The sequence below is a fragment of the Saccostrea cucullata genome, unplaced genomic scaffold (genome assembly GCF_032062105.1).
Source record: "Saccostrea cucullata isolate Sc308-1 unplaced genomic scaffold, CSIRO_AGI_Scuc_v1 ctg1018, whole genome shotgun sequence".
NCBI classification, from domain to species: Eukaryota; Metazoa; Mollusca; class Bivalvia; order Ostreida; family Ostreidae; genus Saccostrea; species Saccostrea cuccullata.
Window position 1 is genome coordinate 56,410 of NW_026925575.1, and position 22,115 is coordinate 78,524.

Sequence of the window (22,115 nt, forward strand, 5' to 3'; positions counted from 1 at the left end):
TGCTGCCTCGAAATTGTGAAAGTCTAATATTCCTCTACACATTATTCCATAACTGTTGCGTTTTGGTAGTTGTGATGATTAAAATGTTGCAAGTTGCTATAGTTAGCTTGCTGTATGAATTTGAAAAAAAAGATATGCATCCAACTTGACTAAGTAGATATACTTTTGTAGATTATAATATAGGCAAAATTTAAACCCAAAGCAATTGTTTCCAAATCAAAATAAACTTGCACAGTTTTCTGCACTGAAGTTGACTTACTGGACTTTTGATTTGCGAGAAACACTGACTTTTACAGTTGACGGTTTAAATTAAACATTTAAATAAAATTATCGTTATTATTATTTCAGGTTCGTCATTGCTGAAATGTATCTTTTGAACCGACTTTTGAACTGAAATACTGTTCGTTATATCTGTATGTACTGGTATTTCACGATGACTTTTTATAATGAAACAGCTCAGGTTCCGCACGATACATGCCAGTCATTAAATCATATCATCAAAATTATACTAGGCAAACGTATAAGGTATTTTATTGTCAGCTGTAATCTGTAATGTTTGCATTTAAAAAACCCTTTATGTGTCATTCTGTTTTATGCATTTCCTGTTGTGGACTATATCCACCCGTAATATGAGTAGTAGTGTCAAGGTAGTGTTCATGATAAGCGCACTGGTTGCGTGCCTCTCCTTATTTTTTTTGTCTGTTATAGGACTGTTTAAGGTAAGCTCACTGTCAAAGATAAAAGTTGTTTTTTTCTAACTGTATGATGAATAATATTTCGAAAATCTGTCAATGTGTTTATGACCAACAATACCTACATTGTATATGATAGGAAAACATCTTTAGCAATTGAATTTGTTTTAAAAAATTGTTAAAACAAAGCCTAAAATATATTTGCACTATGTACAATAAACAAATTATGCAGTATTGGATTACCCTTCACTCAAAATATATTTTAGCGGGTTAAAAAGCATCTGCTCGATAAATAGCTTTTTAAACTTGTTTTTCTTATCCTCACAACAGATTTGGAGGGGATGAGTAACGCAATCTTGTATGTTCGTTTGTTAGGGAGTTCTTGATGTACGAAATGGAAGTGATGTTATTAAGCATCGGGATCGATGCCGAATGTTGTCTTGTTTTAAATCTATGCTCTCCTCTTTGAGGTGCCCTTGTTATTAAAATTTGATATGTTACATGTATTTGTTTACTTTATCCAGCGCGCACAGTACAACTATAAATTATAAGTATTCCGACCACTAAGCTTGACATTAATTTCATTGGAAAAAACCCAGAACGATCTCTCTGCAGATATGAATCAGTTCAAATAATATAACAGTAATAACAGTTCTGATTTTCAACACCATTTAGTGCTTCTATCCTTTCAAAATTGATAATATAATCCAATAAAATGTATTTTTTCACTACTAGTATTCAAATAGAGGTACCTGATGATGATAAGGTTATTTAAAATCAAAAAGAATTCAAATATAATCAGCTTATTCAGAGATAAAAAATCAATTGTAATCATCAACAAGATTATAGGATCTTTAAAAATTAATGATGGTCGGGCCTGTCAATTGATCACTGATTTCGTTGGTAGATACATGTACAATTACACATCAACAAGCAGTTGATCTCACCTCCGTTTTCAAAGGACTGCGTCGATTCATTCTAGTAATTTGCATTTGTACATGACTGAAATATCACTGTACGCTGGCATCACATTTTCTATGTCAAAACTCCCTTCTAAAACACTTCAACATTCATTGGAAATCATACCCCGATATTGTGCTATATAGTGCTGGCTTTTTAGCAAGTATTACCTTACATTTTATTTACTTTCTTTTCTAAATAAATGCATTCAGCGTGTTATACTTTATTCCTTCTGAAAATTTCATTAACTTTGAATGTACGATTTTTGGAATCAACACATTTAGACATTACTAGTAAAGCATACTTTCGGTTTGTTTACAGAAGATATCAAATAAAGATTTATGGAAGAATAAAACTATAATAAAAAAAATTAAATTTTCTAAAGCTAATTAAATAATGATTCGTTTTGAATTTGCTGATTTTTTATATAGTAATAAATTAGATATGACTTTCAAGCAATATGTAAAAAATGCAGGTTCACGAATTTTATTTTCTTGTTTTTTTTTTTTTGTTTTTTTTTTTTAAATTTTTCATCTGGTCATCATTAATTCCACAGAGTTTAAACTCTGAACACATTGGTGCATATCTAAGAAAGGAATATATATTTAGTTTTCTGAAAAATACTGTTTTCGTACTATTTCTTAAGACATCTTTTATTTGCTATTCATATTTGCAATTTGCAACTTATATTTTAATCTATATAGAAAGACTTTATATTATATGCGAAATGCCTGCAAAATGCAATAAATTAAAGGTTGCAAATTTCTGGATTTTTTTTAAATGCTTAGGAAAATTCAATTTAAGGTTTTCAACCCGAACTTTAATGGATGGGTTAAAATGCGGAAGAAATGATAGAGAGCAATCTTGTCCTTAACAAGAAGATTTAAATTTTAAATATTTTACTATTCTAGAAACTAATGGAAAAATTATTTGTGTGTAAATCAATTTTGTGAGAAAAGTTCAAACAAGCTTGAAAAAGCTTTTTGGTTCATGGGGATGTGATTTCGTTATTGAAAAGGAAACGAAATACTAGTACTATGATCTGAAATTGAAACTTACGCTTGTATACATTCAACATTTCCACCAGGATTAGGTCACTAACTGACTGTGTTACGAATTCATCCCGCTGAAGACCTTCTTAAATATTAAAAAAAATATATGCATATTATGAAAATATGAAGTTTTAATCCAAAAAGAATCAACGTAAAATATCGTAACAAGAAATTTAAGTAATCAAACTACCTACGTAAACCGTTTCTTCGCCGCCATTTTTATTTACAATAACAACGCTTGGAACGGAATCGCGTGTCCGATTTTCATATTACTCCTTGACGGCGACGTAATATGGAAAATTTCTGGGCGTCATGTGATAAGCTTTTATCCAATCAGCAATCTATTAATTATAATTTGTCTGAAGAATGTATTTCCGTGTTGTATTCTGTCCCTTTGTAACTTTTAAATAATCATTTGAAAAGGCCAAGGAAAGTCCAGTATTTGAATTCTAGACTCCAGAATATAGGCTCAGATCTGTGATTATGGATATTGAAAATCATAGGCTTTTAAAACCCGCACGTTTTACGGGAAAAAAACGCAGCTAAAACAATCCGTCTTTTCCTTAAACTTCAATATGCAATTAAAGGAATTGACGCAGTTAATATAAGCGATATTCTTAATCACAAAAGGATTCACTCTTGTATTTCTGTATTTCAAGTTAATGACTACACCTTGTATTTCCTACAAATATACATCGACCATTGCTTCCAAACTTTTCAATTGCAACAAAACTTTACATGACCTGGATACTGGGTATCTCAATCGTGTTCAATTTCTTCTTCACCCTATAACTATAGTCCTGCTGGACACGTTATTACAGTTGTCATAAATATAGTTAATAATGAAAACCTAAGATTACTTATTTTAAAAGGTCGTAAATATTTAAAAATTACGCCAGACGATAGGCAAGATATGAAAAAGAAGACGTTGACACCTTGTCAGAATGGATTAAATGTATGATATCCATGTTAAGGTCACGCATTAAAAGATTGAGGGGCAATATGAAAACCATCTATCCTTCTGTGTTCAATAAACCAGTGGTGTAAAAAGAATTAGATAGATAACATGATTAGTACGTACTGGTACCTGCAGACAAAGCAGGTAACAACATTGTCTTCGTTTGTAAAGCTCATTATATGAATTGTATTTTAGAAATACTTCGATTTATTTCTACAAGTGGCAATCCTACCTTTGCTAATACTTCCCTTTCTAAGGAAGAAATTTTTCAAAATCATATATCAGTTTTAAATATTTGTAATATTTCACGGAGCCAAAATGAATTTGAACTACCCTATATATATTGAATTCCAAAACTTCATAAAAATCCTTACAAACAAAGATAAATTGCGGGTTCCAGTAAATGTTCAACCAAGCCTCTTTCGTTACTCCTCACCAAGATACTGACAATTGTGAAGGAAAAACTTCAAGAATACTGTTCACCGATATATTCTAGAAGTGGTGTGATCAGATGTGGATACTCAAACATTCTAAAGAACTTTTAGACAATTTGAAATTTTACCAAAATCAACAGCTTAAAACTTACGACTTTTCAACTTTATACACAACCATTCCCCACGATGAATTAAAGTTCAGGCTTTTTGATATCATTGACAGCTGCTTTTTCAATAAAAATGGAACTCGTAAATTTACTTACCTGGTTATTGGTCATTGCAAAATTATTTTGTTAAAACGCATTCTGATTGCACACATAAGTACTCTTGAGTTGACATCAAAGAGATGCTTGAATTTCTGATTGACAATATCTTTGTAGTTTTTGGAGACCAGGTCTTCCAACAATCTATTGGAATTCTCATGGGTACCAATTGCACTCCGTTATTAGCAGACCTATCTTTATTTTCATATGAATTTGTCGAAAATCTTATGAGTGAAATGAAAAAAACACATGTTGTGGCCTTCAACTCGACAGTTAGATATATCGAAGACGTCTTGTCAATTAACAATGGTAATTTCCATACCTACGTCGATATGATAAATCCTGATGAGCTTGAGATAAAAAATACCAGAGAGTCTGACACATCTGTTTCATACCTGGATATTTTACTTTAAAAGACGTAAATGGTTATCTAACAACCAAGCTATATAATAAACGTGATGACTTTAATTTTTCTATCCTCAACTTCCCTTACTTATGCAGCAATATACCTTCATCACCTGCATACGGAGTATGTATATCTCAACTGATTCGATACGCAAGAGCATGTTCTACGTATGAACAAGAAAGTTGATAAAAGAAGAATATCAACAGTCTCGTTTAAAGTCATCATTTCGTAAGTTCTATGGTCGATACAATAATCTTGTTAGCAAATACAATTTATCATTGAGTCAAATGCTGAGTGACGTTTTCATTACAATTATTTGACCATTATTTAAACACTAAATTGACAACGTATTTTCCCGTTATATCTCGATCATGACAAGGAGCACATGGCGGGTGTGACCGGTCAGCAGGGGATGTTCACTCCTTCATGGCACATGATCCCACCTCTGATGTTTTGGAGGTCCGTGTTTGCTCTGCTCCTATTTTGTATTGTTTTATGGACTTAGAGATTGTATTCTGTTCATTATTTCCATATCTTTTATTCATCCATCAGTATTTTTTATATAACAGTCACTTCCAATCATAGCATACAAAATGTACACAATTATGTTTATTTTCTCATATACTATCTCGTTTATTCTATCTTATAACGTTGTGCCCTTTATTTTCTTTATATATTGTATGTCAAATTTGTATTTAAAGTGGCATGTAGGCCCCAGGGGCTGGATGTTGATTGTTATTTTATACAGTTTGCAAAAAAAATTAATTATGTACATATGTCACTTTATGTGTATAAATTTATATGTATATACATGTCACAATACATTACTTAATTACTTACTCATAGATGTTTCATTTGAAAACGACTTTTTATGTCATATCTTCGCTCAGTGCTCAGTGTTACTATTTGATCAGGGTGAATTGATGAAAAACTTATCAACAAAAATAAGCATTGATTCTGCAAACTTTGTCATTTTTTGCCACAGCAAGAAAAGGAAAGTTAGAAGAGACATACTGATAATGCAACAATTTAATATTGACAACGAATATCTTTATTTCAGCTTAAATATAACTTTTCACATCTCATTTATGCATTCTTTCTAATAGCCTTTGCTTTAAGCTAGTTAGCCTATGAGCCTGTTTCGTATTTGAATAAAAGTTTTCTATGCCAAAACTAGTTCATATATTTCTTAAACAACATAGGATTACAGTGTGTCTAGGGCTCTGTCTCTCCATCTCTTCAAGCTTGTAAAATTGATTAATTATTTTGGTCAATTTTATGTTAATTTTCAGCCTAATTTTTCGTCTCATAAACTTCAACCAATGATACACATTTTGATCTATGGATTGATGCATGTAGCTGTTGGCTCTTGATTTTCCATGTATACGAGGGTTTTTAGAAAATTTTGCGGATACGTTTTATCGTGAGCGCTATTTTTCCATGAAACAGGTAAAACTACATGTACATGTATATATAATAGTCAAATTAATCATTTTTCAGATAAAAAGCCAAACATGATGTTGAAACAAATCCTTTTGATTTTCTACGTTCAGAATTACATGTAAGTTGCTTTTCTCCTCTTTCTTATACAAATAAAATAATAAATGTGTATACACATACAAATGTATTTATGAAAAAACGGTAAAAAAGTTGACAATTAGAAGGGATAATTACTTCTCATTAGAAGAAAGGAAAAAGATAAAAGGTACAATTTCTATTACCTTAAATTGACTTCATTAAACCACCGTATATAGTTTTTTGATTTTAGTTGCCATTTCATATATTTGAATAAATGTTAATAGTCTAAATTGACACACTCCATAAACAAACACAAAATTTCATTTTTTGTGGAGACAATAAAGAAAAGAGAATATAAAAGTTTTTTCAAAAGCAAAATTATATCTCGTTTTCCTCAGAAATATTGTGAATTCCGAAATGCTGTGCAACTCAAAACTAGCGTTGCAATGGCCCAGAACCGTGTGTCAACCAAAACGTTGCCCTGGGCAAAATACGGTAAGTACGTACATATATAATTTTTTATTTATTTTGGTTAGTCAACATTAAGTTTCCATTGTATTTTATAATGAAAACGTCAACATCGTAAAATTAAGGAAGCTAATGAATGCCAAGATAATTTAAGTTAAAAGTAATACAATTTTTATCGACGGAGAATGGGTCTAGATCTTACTATTACATTACTTCAGATCTTATCTATCTAACACAAAGTTATAATTATGCAATTGAGCTATAAGATGCCTCAATATCTAATACATAGTTATGTGACGCTATTTTTTTTTCAAATAATTCTAAAAGTAGAAATGAAGATATTGACACAAATGGATTTTTTTAAATAGCAACATCGTATAACATAAATTATTTAAAGGATAATCATTATTATACAGAATATTTCTTTCATTTTTGGAACTCTCAAATATCATACAATTTTACTTTTTTTAACGGCATTTAGATATAATTATGCCGGGTATGCATGTTTAATCTGTTTCCACGCTGCAAATACGTATACTACATGTAGTTTACAATATAATGTTAAACTTTACTTTTGTGCAGAATTACCACCAATCATTTGTATATCTTTGTCTTTTTATTATACGATGTTTCTGAGGAAACGAATGGCTCTTGGCTTATTTCTGTCATTTTCGAGTAGTAATTTATAATGACAATAATAAGGCTTAATGATGTGTATTACCAATTGCGTGTCTTAACTAACTTTAATGCTTTGAAGTAAAAAAATGTTTTTAAAAAATGCGTAACACACATCATTATTAGAAGTCTTTTTCTTTTCAGCGAAAGTCGAAATGTAGAGATGACGTTAAAGAATCATTAAACCAAAACGATGGAAAATTCAATAGATTCACAATTCATGGCCTCTGGTAATTAAAAAGGAGTTCAACAACTTATCAAACGACATTTATTAGGCTATTAGATTGACAAAGCATTATAAAAGGAACAGTAATATCGATTTCCGTGAAGTATACATGTATATATTCTTATATGCACGTCATTCCTTATTTCAGTATATATTAAGAACTATTTCAATAATTCTTTTTAACGTTATTTTTCAGGGAGGACGGGGATGATTGCAATAACAGCAGTCCTGAATTTGATATAGACAAGGTAATTTCTTTCATGAATTTTAGTTATTTATAACATGTTTAAAAAAAGAAATTAAAATGAAACTACCCCTTTCCTGTGTTTTTAAAGTTACTTTGATGATTTAATACCTTTACAGTACATCTGAGTTAAAATTCATATTGAATTTGTCATATCACAATATGATTGGTCAGTTTCTGTCTCTCTGTAACCTTTTGAGGTTTGAAAATTTCAAGAACAAGTCGCGCAATTTAAATCAAAGTTACTACAAATCAGTCCTGGGTAAAGGGATTCGTAGTTTTGAAAAATGAATGAACATGCCCTCTTCAAAGGGAAAATACTTGATAGTGAAAAAAAGTTTATGGCATTTTAAATTCTATTTTCTTCGAATCAGGTCGAAAATATGAAAAAAAAAATACAGGTCGCAAATATGAAAAAAAATACATGAAAGCTATTCATGTAGATTTCAGTTTATTTAAACTATACCCCGCGGGTAGTTTGCTCGTCTGCTTGTTTGTTTTTAACTTCAATCTCAAGATTTTTTCACTCATATGGAGCCACTAACAATTGCCGGTGGAGAGCTGCGAATTTTGTCTTCTATTCGACACACAGGGCCATTTAGCAGGAAGGGATCTTTTCATGCTCCACATACTGCGATACGGGACATCGGTTTATGCGGTCTGATTCAAAGGACCGGTTTGTTACAAAGCACTTTGAAAAGTTACGCACTTTGAAAATAGTTTTCAAAGTGCGATAAATTTCCGGACCAATCTAACGCACTTTGAAAAAAATATTTTTTTTTCAAAGTGCATTAATATCGACCATATTAACGCACTTTGAAAAAATGTAAAGATTGATCAATATTCATACAAATAATTGGTGTAATAAATAACAGATCGTGGTTGGATAACATTTTTATGATAAAGTCACTTTAGGACCAGAGATATTGACGTTTAAAATATTTGAAGTTTTGATAAAAAAAAAGGAAAAGGGTCTTGAAAAAAAGAGTGACGATTGTTTAAGATAATTCTAGTCTTTGATGAGTAGATGTAAAGGGGGGACTAACAGTGGACAGCTTTAAGCAACTTAGCATTTATCATAATAAAAAGGGGGAAATTTGATTGTTCAAAACTATGAAAATTCTTTCTCTCTCATACGTTTTACTGTACTTCAGAATTTCTAGTTTTCATCTGTTTTAATTAACTCATTTAATATTGAAAAGTTTTCAACGTCATACCAGTTAGGTAAATACATAGTTATATAGCATAGACATCGAAACCGGTGAAGGGCAAGGGGAGGGGGCTAAGCCCCCCACTTATTTTGGAAAGATATATACATTGTATTAGCATTGAAAATGCAGCTTACCCTTTTTGGGTTTATTGCTCCCCTCCCCCGTTTGTTACCGACACCTGTGTATTGGAAAAATAAAGATTTAGACTGAGGAATTTTATACTCACCTTCTCCTCTTTTCGACAGGAATAAATCATTTCTTTTTTTTTGTTTAGGGTTAGTTTTATGAAAGATATATAACAAATAAAATCTTTCCATTACTAAAATATGATTTATTTTTTTCAAAATGCGTTAAGTGTCTCCATAGTAAAATATATTGATGTAGACTCTAAACGCACTTTGAAAATTTTTTTCAAAGTGCCTTGATTTTGTCCCAATTTTTACGCACTTTAAAATTTTTTTTAAAGTGCGTAATTTTTTCAAAGTGCGTTGCCACACCGGTTTCTACGTCGCAGAACAGGATTCGAACATGTGACGTAAGGATCAACTCCTTATTCCGCGACTCTAGAACAGACACCCGAACCACTCCGCATTGCGGTCAGTAGTTTTTTTTCAAACAGGCAGTCATGCATGCTTATCATATTTATGTATTTAGTTTATTTAATATCCAGGAACAGAGAAGAAGATTTGCAAAGAATTAATGCATTTTCACTACAAAATCAATAGAGCCAAGTCCTAACACAAGAACCTTTTTCATATTCTTATTTTTTTAGAGACATTCTTGCTCATCATAACTATATAGGGTGAATTCACCATGCATCGGATACCCTTGTACTTCAACAAGTTCTAGCGATATCGCTACCGACGGAAAATTATCAAAATGGAGTTTAACATTTAGTTTGTGATTAAAATAACAATTTAGGACACAATTATATGCTGTTTACTGTGAAAATATCGCCAAAAATCGAGTTTTTAGAAAAAACTGAAAATTCACCATGGATCGGACATTGTTCACCATGCATCGGACAGACGGTATGGAGACCGGAAAAATATCAAACCTTTATCACAGTGCTTTAAAATCCTTGATATGGATATATTTTCATCTTTTATCTCAGAAATAACCCTCAACTTTAATTTAATCGACGATATTATTGCACAAATGTAGAACGTTTCTCGAGACCTCACTCTGCCTTAGAAATGCTTTAAAATGCTTATAATGTCGTAATTCGCGCCTTTTTTGTCATGGTTTATCATGCTCTGGTTTGTAGAAATAAATTGAGTAAAATTCCAGACGTCATATATCGATAACTTGTATTTTGACTGAAAATATAGAGTTTTTATTTTCTTTTTCCGCAAAAAACAGCTGTCAGCTGGGTTCTGTATGAAAATGGTAGTGCTTACCTTTGCATCGAAAAGTGTCCGATGCATGGTTAATTTGTGTCCGATGTACGGTGAAAATAGCATACTAGTAAAAACCAGCTCTAATAAGAATTAAACAAATATTGAAGTGAAATTTAATTATAATTTATGTAAAATTACCAATCCCTGACAAAATTCACCAAAGTCCGACTCGTTCCGTGGAAGTTGAATTTAAAAGAACGATAACTCTAAAAATTGCAAAATCATAAATTTCGGGTTATTCCCCTTTGATGATGTAAAATATGACGTAACTTCAAGGCCATTTGTGGGGTATTTTTATCCCAACATGATAAACACAATCGGTATTATTAAAAAATTTCAATCTTCATCTTTATGACAGAAACAAGTAAATACACAGAACTCTTGGGATGAAAGAGAGTTTAATGCCTAAAGTTGTCCGAAGCAAGGTTTGTGTCCGATGCATGGTGAACTCACCCTACTTAGTTAGTTTATTTAATATATAGGAGCAGAGAAGGAGATTAAAAAAAATAATGCATTTTTCAAATATAATTAATAAAGCCTAGTACTTATACCAGAATCCCTGAGCCTAGGACCATGAAATTCCTGAATTTTGAAAGAGGCACTATGTACGTAGTTAATTTATTTAATAACCAAGAGCAGAGAAGATTTTCTAAAGAAATTCTGCAATGCAATGTCTCTTTATTATCTACCGGTATATAATCCCACCAAAGCACCATAACCCCTTGACCGGTAGGCCCTGCTTTCCAATTTTTGTAGAAAGTTCGATACTTTTTACAATTATGCCTATTTGACTGCTTGATGTCTAGGAGTAAAGAAGAATTAAGAATTCGGTTGCGGAATATTTTGCTAAAATGTTCAGCAATCAAATTCTGTAACTTTGAATTGACTTCTTTCTTTCAGGTACAAGACTACAATGAAAGCCTTTGGCAAAATATGCCAAACCTGCTTGGCAACAATACTGATTTCTGGTAACTGAACATTTTTAGCAATTGGTATGGTTTGTTTTCTTAGCGACAAAAAAAAAAAAATACCTCATGGATATGTACAAAATTCATTTTCAACAATTTTCTAAAATATTATCAAACTAGTTGACAATGACTTTTAATGAAAATAATATGTCTCTATGAAAACATTAAAAAGCAAATATTTACTTCTAAAATTATATATGAGATTGATAAGTTAATTTTGAGAGGACTAAAGAATTGAAGAGAATTTACTTACGTAAATTATTTAGAATTAATGATTGATTGATTGTATATTGTTCAACGTCCCTCTAGAGAATTTTCACTCTAGAGACACCACCACTTGCCGGTAGAGAGCTGCAAATTTTGTCCTTTACTCGGCATTCAGGGTCATTGAACAGGGAGGGATCTTTTTTGTGCCAGCACCTACTGCGACACGGGACCTCGGTTTTAACGGTCTCATCCGAAGGACCAGTCTCGAAGTCCTACAGTGGGATTCGAACACGCGACGTAAGGTTTGACTCCTCACTTCGCGACTCTGGAGCAGACGCTCTAACCGCTGCGCCACACGGGCGATTAAAATTAATGAAAATTATAACATTTGAAACCATGAAATTTCACCTTTAAAAATAGAAATTTAAAATTACATGTCTACGAGGGGTGCTCAAAACGTTCGTGAACTAATTGAATAACTTCCATGTAATAAACAATATTTTGTTTCAGTGTTGATTTTATTTTAAATTAGCCTTCTCTAATTTTAATGCATATCTGACACTGTTTTGCTCATGCGCGAATCACGTGATATAGGCAGTCACGTGACCCCCTCCATAGCCTTCTGTCACAAAAGCTGAAAGTTTTTTTTCTGACTTTTATTATTCTGCCATTTGCATAGTTAACCGCTATTTCTGATACACCACGCAAAGCACTGGAAACAGTTTATACTTTTATTTACATCTTGTAAGTCTGCATGTTAAATTTGATGACAACGCGTGATGTATGATGACATGACGTATAACGACTGACGATGGTGACTTACAATGGAAATGTATAACGGTAAGAAGCTACAAAATAACAATAACTTTCATAAATATAATGTTTCACAGCTCAAAAAATGTTACAAGTTCATTTAAACACTAGTAAATAAAACAATTCACCTTCAAAAATACAAAAATACAATAGTCTAGCCAAGCAAATAAATTTACAAACTTGCAGAAAGAATTACAAAGTTTACACTTAAAAATAAATAAAGAATGTCCATATGTAAATCTGTATAGCAATAAATCTATAATATGTTACAATTCAAATAAATTCTTGAACCAAATTATCAAAAAGAATAATTAAAAACTTACATTTGTGACTTGGATACCCCAACAATCTAATGGCGTTAAAACTGCAAGGACAGTGAATTTTCAGTCAAAGGAGATGATTTTATATACCAGTTTACAAAAAAAAAACATTTGTGTGTCGAAAGTCCCCCTTCTCACGGTACCGATGCCTATGCTACACCCAAATATATGTATTTGCATAACTAGTATGATGTTGTAAACTTTCAATAAGTTTTAGTTTACATAAAATGTATGCAAACTTGAAAAATTTAAGTACAGTAAAACATTTTATGCTTCCTCCTTCCTTTACCTCAACATAACATAAACACCATATATGTTGAAATTGTAATTTATTGATCAAATAAATCTTGATCATCAATCCAAACATGTAGTAGAAACAAATAAAATTATCAACCAAAATATTCCTAAAACTACATGCAATTATACTGTTCACAAAAATAAACAAATATACAAAAGTGTGTACAAAATGCAATCAGTACTTCAAAACCAAACACTCAAGAGTTTACTTTTTCATACAATGAACATAGCTAAGTTAAAAATTGACTTTGAATCTGTCTCGAAAAACAGACAGACATACACACAAATTTACACACATAAATACATATACGTAAACTTAAAAAGTAACATGTATGGGACTAACAGATAAGTTCAAATGTTAATAATCAAATAATGGGCAAAGGTGGGGTCCATTAGGAGATAAAGAATTTTCAAAGTATGGAAAAATCAAATTCGCACACTTTCACATCCTGAAGTTACCTTATCACCGAAAAGTTATCCAAAAGATTCAATAATTTTTCATAAGATTTGCAAGAAAATAGACTAAGCCATACACATTTTATTCAAAGCATTTTAATATGGTCGATTTAACGCACTTTGAAAAGAAATTTTATTTTTGCAAAGTGCGTAAGCTTGGTCCCAAATTTAATGCACTTTGAAAATCTTTTTCTAAGTACGAAATTTTTTTTTAAAGTGCGTTGTAACATAGCACTCTCGTTTTCAATCTATAAGCAATTTTTTATACACATAACCTTATATGAAAAGGACTATGGCTACAAAACTTGCATTGCTTTTATTTCGTATTGGGAAAATCATTTTTTTTTTTTTTTTTTTTTTTTTTTTTTTTTTTACAAAATATCGTGCTCCAAATTACATCTTGAGGTGAGATTAATTTTTCATTAATAAGCTTTATTTTTTAATTGAGTGTTTGTAAAGGTTAGTTTATTTAAATGATTTTAATCACAAAAAATGAAGTGCATTGATGGGAAGACATTTTTGAAAGATTCCAGAAGATGTTATTATCATATCTTGTTCTTTGGATTCCTTGAATTCCTTGAATTGCGGATATGATTATTTTTCTTAGAGTCTTGAAAAGACTAAAACATCAATATAAATATTTTAAAAAGCACACGGTAGGTGTGGCCGGAATTGCATCTGATTCCACCTATGATGTTTAGAAGATCATTCCTGCTCCCAACTGAAATTATTTGAATGGATATTTGAACTTTCCTATCGATCGTTCCAAATCTCGATCTTTAACCTTTTATTTGTAGGGAGCACGAATGGAACAAACACGGGAACAAAACAGGACTAGAAATTGGTGAATACTTTAACACGACCCTACAACTCTATGATAAATATGGTTACATGGCAACAAGGTAAGAACTCTAAGTATTTCTTTTAAAAAATGATTAAAAGCTATAAAGCAAGTTAGGCAAAGCAACTAATAATTACAATTAAAATATGGAATTAGGCAGTGTCTATATAATAAAAAGTGCAAGACTAGTGATGTATACGTACAAGGACATGAAGATGAGGATCATTATTATCATCATCATCATCATACATGTAAAAACATTGATAATCGATATATAGTTAGATAAAAACAAAAGAAGGACATTGTGTAAGTTCTTATATTATCCTGATCTACATCTATATCTATCTTTATATAAGATTTGATTTATATATATACATGTATATCATCAAATATTATTCTCTATTCGGATCGTTGATAAAAAGAATATTGCACATTATTTTAGTCTGAATGTGCAAATGTATAGAGATTGCTAGAAAAAGTTTTGGTAGGGATATTCATATTATTGCTTTTTTTATAGATCTCTTCTTGACGATTGTTTTGCCCAAAATACTGAAGTGAATATTGAGGTTAGTTTTATATTGACTCATGTTACCTACTGGTAAGGCAAGCAATTGATGTCTCTCTCTCTGTATATTTAATGTTTTTACTCTGAACATTTCATATCTTCCAAAACTGACACATTGTTTAAGATAAAGAAGGACGACATATTTTATCTGTAATCTCCTTGTACAAAAAATTTATAAATTTTAAATTTCTAATATAGAATCAACACATGTTCAACTGGCAAATTTAGCAGAGGAGTTGGTTTGCTAATCCTTTTTGGAAAAAAATAACACACATAGATTGTGACACATATAAAAGAAGAACTGGATCAAAAGATTGTAAAATGCACCAGTTTGTTTTTTAAATAACGCCTCTCTGGGAATGAGAAGTTTTCAAATGGGACATGAAACAAATAAGAAATTAATCTTAAATCTGTTCAACAAACCTAAAGTGATTTATATGAGCGCTTTGGCCAATGTACCTTTGCTTAATCCTAATTACTAACTTGTTTTTATAATGTAAGTAATGTTTCCGTTTTTAGACGGTGACTATATATAACCACATGCTATTGCTGCTGGTCTGGGCTCTGAATAAACAACATGTAAACACACGTGGACCCCAGCGGAGATTTTTGAAGAGTCAAAATAATAAAAGTAGACTTGTTTCGATGTATGAAAATAAAATGTTCATAGTTAACAAATACTTTCAAGTTATTTCAAAGACATTTCGTTGATGGACACAAAGCCTAATTTCTGATATTTGCCATTATCAATATTTCCCGCCTCATGAATATTCATTGAGTTACGCCGAACTACAACTACTTGTACACCAACCGACTCGTATTTTCGTATGCAAACCATAGAAGTAAATTCGTACATATTTTTTTTCGTTTTTTCTCACATGTGCGAAAAGTCATATCGTACACACATTGTGTTAGTTTAGAATTACAATTATTGACAGAATATTTGATGAAAAATATTTGTAGATAATTGTTTCGCTTTCCAACTCCGAAATCAAATAATTATAATTGCTAACCAATACACGCGCGGCTATTTCTTAAATACTATTTTGTGGAATTTTTATACAATTAAACTTAAGTACTAGTTTATTATAATTTAACTAAGTCTTTTGGTTGTTTGAATGAATTTGGGAATCAAATCAAATCAAAATCAAAAAAATCAAATCCACGGGTAAAACAAACAACTATAGGAATAGGGAAAGACGCTGTCAATGTTGACAGCCAATATATAAGATAGCTATTTAGTTGAATGATTGTAAACATATTGTCCATAAATCTAATACAAATAAATCTTCACAAGGTCCCATTGGTGCGTGAGATTGGTTCCTGACTGTCACAGTATTTGAAGAATTAAGGGAAACTCAACTATGTGAATCAGTGAAATTCCTTAATTTAAGAGGGAGTTATCCAATATGTTATTAGCAAAGGGGAAAAGACACTTTGACATTATCATCCGTTTGTCATAAGGCGACACACTACATTGTATAAAATCTTATAATTTGTTTATTTATGTATATTTCAGTTTGAAGTTTGATATGTTTTTTTAATGAAAAATGTGCTCAAGAATAGTAAAAATTTTATATCACAGTGAGAATTTATAACACTTTTTAGTACAAAAATATAAAGAGCCATAGCGCATTTGATAGTCACTTTTGCCTAATCCACTAGTGATTTTTTTAGTACATTGTTTAACCAAAATGTTGTCATACAATATTAGTTAATACATGCCTTAATGCAAATCACACAAAAATGATATTTAAACAGTCCAAAACTATTTTAATGACAAAAGGCATAGCTGCTAGCTTGTTTTATTCTTAAAATATTCTAAAAATCTTGTTTAGAATAAGAGCATTGAATAAGTAAAATGATTGTCATGTAACAAAATTGCATCCATGAAAATATATAATTCTGGTCCACAAATGATTACATACATGTAGTTGGATTTTGAATTGAAGAGGCATATGTATCTATAAATAGAAACAGGTGATTTCCTTTTAAATACTTGAGTCGGCCGTATTGTGAAAAAAATGAAATAAACTTTTATAATTTCCATATCATTTTACAAATTCTTACAACATTTTATCTTATTTAATGCTTGTCGCCATTTGAAGTAGCGGGTTTGCTCCGGAGTCACGGACCTGAAGGAATCTATCCTTACGTCGCGGATTCGACTCCCACTGCGGGACATGCCATTAATTCAGATCCCATGTCGCAATAATTGCTAACCAGAAAAATATCCTTCGCTGCTCAAAATTAATTCTCAAAATGGACGTTAAACAAAATCATTCATGCCACCGTCTTTCAGTACTCGCAATACTTTGATTCTATTCAAATTGCTCAACATAAATCTGAATATTGCAAACGTCCTTATTTGATAAGGAAGTTACAATTGCAAGTATGTACTAGGATTGTCTTTATATGTTGATAATTAAACAACCGTTTGCAGGAATTTGATTTTAATTTACAGATGAATAAAAGTTTTATTCGTTGAATAAGTACAGTGTAAAAATCTTTTTTTAAAGCTGGTAAAAAACTATATAAAAATGAATTGTACAGCCATGTATTTTCTTTAAAAACATGTAATTTAACATGTAAAAGCAAAAAAATATATCCGAGAAAAAAGGAAAGAAACAGGAACAATTGTTCAAATAAAGATAGAATTCTTGAAAATTATAACTAGGGAATCTGTAATTTTTTTTGGTATACGGAAAAGAGAATAATATTTTAAAAACTGTTCCTATTTTAGTCATGTTACTACTTTCGTATGGATATTTATTTGTGATTCGTTTTAATACAAAAAGAAAAGTATATAATATAATATTTAATTATGAAAATAGATTATGTTTATAATAATTAGATCGAAAATTTAAGTATTACGTCTTAGGAAAAGTAAAAATTAAGATAATGAATTTGACTTGACCTTTTTACGTTTTCAAGATTTTTCTGATTTTGGTAAAACAGTCCTAAGGAAATGAACTTTTCCGACTCTGTTTTTTTTTTAATCCATCATAAATATTATATTCTTAAGCTTATGTCATATACGTACATGCATTTTATTAAAAATTTTACTTAGGTATCACAATTTTGAGTTTAAAAATGGCATTGACATGTGACTTTCTGTCAACGATCTGCATGAAAGTACTTTCCACTTATAGCAGAAACAAACGGAATTTCTGGCTTTACCTTGAAATATTTTTATCATATTTTCAGGGTTTATCGAAATGCATTAATTATAGATACAGGGAGTATTATCCCTTTACACAACTTTCCGTTTAGTTGTACTTCACTCCAAAAATGCACTTGTGGCGCAAGCGCTTTCCTAGAGTCCATCTCCTACTAAGATAGCAGACATACAGACAACTCAGATCCAGACCTATCCTATCATGTTAACACCTGGAATGATACACGTAACACCTGTATTAAGTTTCATAACTTTATTAATGACACTTTGAGCACAAAAACACAAATTTATTACAATAAACATAAATGGATATAAAGAAGCCGCAATTTTTTTTGTGGGGGACTGGGGATACCTACAAATGTACCAAAATAACAATGGGCTCACAGGGGGGCCGAGTGTAAGCACAAGTGCCCGAACCGAACGGTCACAACGTTATGGACCAGTGTATAATGGACTGCCCTTCTCCAGCGCCACCTGGTGTACCCATTTACTTTACCAGACTATGGCCTCCCCCTGCTTGTGCGACGTGGTGGTGGAACCAGCCATGACAGGCCATGAAGCACGGATGTTATCATATAATGTTACTTCAGACCACTTATGTGCTACATCTCCTTATGTATTACATACCAAAACGCCACCCCCCCCCCTGCTTTGAGGCAGGTGGGGAGACAACCAGTTTATGGTGCCACTTGATCCCAACATACACAAAAGTATCCCCCAGTCCCCATCCCCCCATCCCGGAATTGTGACAATTAGAAAGTGTTAGAGGATGAGGTCCCAATTATGATTTTTTCCCTTTTATAATTAACTAGGCTTCCCTTGTTATGAAAGAGGTGTTTGTGGTAGATAACTTACACTACATGCTAATATTTTTATCATAATTTCAGAGTTTATCGCAATGCATTATACCAAACCAGACAATAGAAATTGCAGTATACAGGGTAAGTTGCCCTGTATTAAATGCTTTATTATGCTGTAATTATAATGTCTTAAAATTTAAAACACTATTTCAAACACTGTATTAATGTAGAATAATTATAAAGAAAACCTCATTATTTGATTGTTTGATTTTAATTGCATTCATATGCAGTAGAATTTATTGAAAACCTATTCATCAAAATAGAACACTTGCTGTGGCTCTAACATTCAACTTGATATTTAGATGTTTTGTCGACATTTTACTCTTTTAATAAAATTATTCGATATATACATCAACTTGATATGTAGTATCAAACTTTAAACAAATAACACCGTGGAGCTAGGTTGATATATGTATGAGATATCTGGATATCTAGCTTGAAAAAGTTTAAGGTAATTTAACGAATAAGTATAATAAACTTGATGACTTAAACTTTTCATCGATAACTTCTCTTCATCTTATCGTGTAAAAAGTGAGTTATGTCCAAGACACGATGTAGTTACGATATCGACACATTACTTTTTTTATAGTTTACTATAATAGTTCTATATTCTCATGTGTATATTATAATTCTTTTTGTTTTAAGACTATTTCCTTACTGTTAATATCCTCGATATCGTGCTGATATCGAATCATGGTTGCTCTAGGAATTGTGATTTCCATCCTTATTATGGTGTTTTTAACAATTGTTACTTAAACATTTCTTGATAAATCTTTCCCTGGTGTGTCGATATCGTCGATATCGACGATATCGCTTCGATATCGAATCATGTTTGCTTAGCCCTTGGTAAATACCTTCCCTGTTTCTTTGAATGTGTTTATGTTTAAATACTTTACTTTTACGAAGATTTTACCTGCCGTCGATATCGACGATATCGTATCGATATCGTATCATGATTGTTAAGAGCATATTACTTTATCAATCTTCATCCTAATATAAAAACTTTATTTTTACATCACTTCTGTGTTTAAAAAGTTTACCTTACTGTCGATATCGTCGATATCGACGATATCGTGTCGATATCGAATCATGATTGTTAAAATATTTTCAAGAATTTTCACACTAATCCAATATCTTACTTTTAATCTAATCTAAAACAATAACAACCCTAAAATTTTCTTTATCATATTAATTTATTTTTATATCCAATAAGGAATCAATTTGGACTTCACTTGTGACTTTCTAAAATTATGTTATACCTCAATGTGAAAATAAATTGTGCAAATAGGATCGATATCGATACGATATCGTCATGATATTGTCGATATCGATGACATCGACATAATATAGAGTCTCAAATACAGCACCAGGTATTTCCAATTAATAGTGCTGATTACGATCGATATCGATACGATATCAACATAATATTGTCGATATCGTCGATATCGACATCATATTTGTTCTTGGACATGTTATAAAAAGTGCCTAATAGTATATCGTCTGCAGGGTTTGTACCAAACTTTAGAATGTTCTACGTATGAACACTTTCCAAAATGAGGCAAATAAATGACAAATTTGTGGATAAAGAATATATTATAAACAGACAGAGAGCATGTAGGACCAGTTGACATTCCTTACTCATGCATGCCACCAATCTCAACCTATGATGATTTAAGAGATCAGCATTTACTCTTTTCCCGACACCTGTTGTTTGTGCTTGCTTATTTTCCATTTTCTTTATAATTTATTGTTGTTATCTATTATTTTTGTTGTTAAATGTTTATATTTTAGGCAAAGTTACCCGATGACAACAGAGCTAGGGTTCGTATTATTCATGATATTGTTCAATGCATCTTTTTAAGGACTAAATTCCCTAAACTGTGGATACCAATTTTTAAAAACAATGAATATGAGAAAAGAATTTAAAAACCACGACAAATGTAATGTTCTCATGCTTTTAAAAATATTTTATGCTTATACTATTAATATGATAGATTTCTTCGTTAAAGTCGATTCTGGCCTCTTTTATAGTGTTTATAATGTAGTTTAAAATTTTATATTCCATGTTTCAAAGACACAATCCCATTTGTGTTTCTAAGAATTAAGTTAGAAACTTTTTTCCAATGCGAGCATATATTTTTTTTTAGTAAATCTGATATCATTTTACAAATTACACAGTAATCAAAGATTTAGCATCACTTTAAACATGTTACAGTAATACTCGTCTAAAATGAATAGGCATTTTTCATGTAAAGAAAAAATAAAAAAAAATAAAAAATTTTTATATGAAAACTAATGTGAGATTTATATAATGCTTTTTATATAGTAAACAGGTACATAGTATTAGTCTTTTAAAGCTAGTCATGTTTATGATTTGCTTGACCTAGTTCTTTTTTACCTATCAAAGGTATATAAAATTATATTATAAAGTACATGCATATGGCTTAATTTCAGGATTATTTTATGGAGATACGGATTTGTTTTAACAGAACTTTTCATTCTATCGATTGTGCCCCACCTAAAAATTCAAATATAAGTATTAGATTACCACCCGTTGGCACAATTACTAAAAGATCCGCAGCAGATGTTTCTTTTGTGGAGACTGACATCACTGATGAATTCGATGAGTGTCCATTACAACCTGACAGCTCTCAAGGAGCAATTGCTTTTCTCGCAAGAAAACTAATGTTACTTCCCTTACTTCATCTAGGAGCTTGTATCTACAATTGACAAAAATGATAGATATACTGTTGAATACAATCTACAATTTTTTTTATATCAATATGCTTTCAGTAAAGTTTCAATCATTATATTTGAGGAAATAGCTAATTGCAGCCCGGAGGACCGGGCTGCTCTATACAGATAAGTTTAAGTGTTGGTGTATAGTGATTGAGGTGGGACAAGTTATTCAGAATTAAAGGTTTTCTAAACATTAAATAGATTGTTAATTAGAAGGTTCTTACGTTTTAAAAATTACGAAATACATAATATATTTACTTGCATAAAGTGAGTCTGTAAGGTTATGTATGTTTTTTTATATTTAATATACGAGTATAAAGTTGCTTATCATTTACTATTTAAAAAACGACAGGTCCCTTTCTTT

At 31.1% G+C, this 22,115-nt stretch overlaps 1 protein-coding gene across 2 annotated transcripts; it reads left to right on the plus strand.

The window, feature by feature from the left end:
• Positions 1 to 641: 641 nt before the first annotated feature.
• On the plus strand, positions 642 to 21,990 carry LOC134269276 (uncharacterized). Of its 2 annotated transcripts, XM_062751476.1 has the most exons (11): positions 642 to 719; positions 6,266 to 6,326; positions 6,682 to 6,778; positions 7,571 to 7,656; positions 7,849 to 7,900; positions 11,408 to 11,475; positions 14,366 to 14,470; positions 14,927 to 14,975; positions 19,040 to 19,093; positions 20,804 to 20,833; positions 21,467 to 21,990. In XM_062751476.1, the coding sequence occupies exons 2-11, from the start codon at positions 6,280 to 6,282 to the stop codon at positions 21,740 to 21,742; spliced, it is 864 nt and encodes a 287-aa protein (XP_062607460.1). In that variant the 5' UTR covers positions 642 to 719; positions 6,266 to 6,279; the 3' UTR covers positions 21,743 to 21,990. The 2 variants fall into 2 exon arrangements, with proteins under 2 accessions (XP_062607460.1, XP_062607461.1); XM_062751477.1 differs by lacking the exon at positions 20,804 to 20,833 and having other exon boundaries at positions 643 to 719.
• The last annotated feature ends 125 nt before the right edge of the window (positions 21,991 to 22,115 follow it).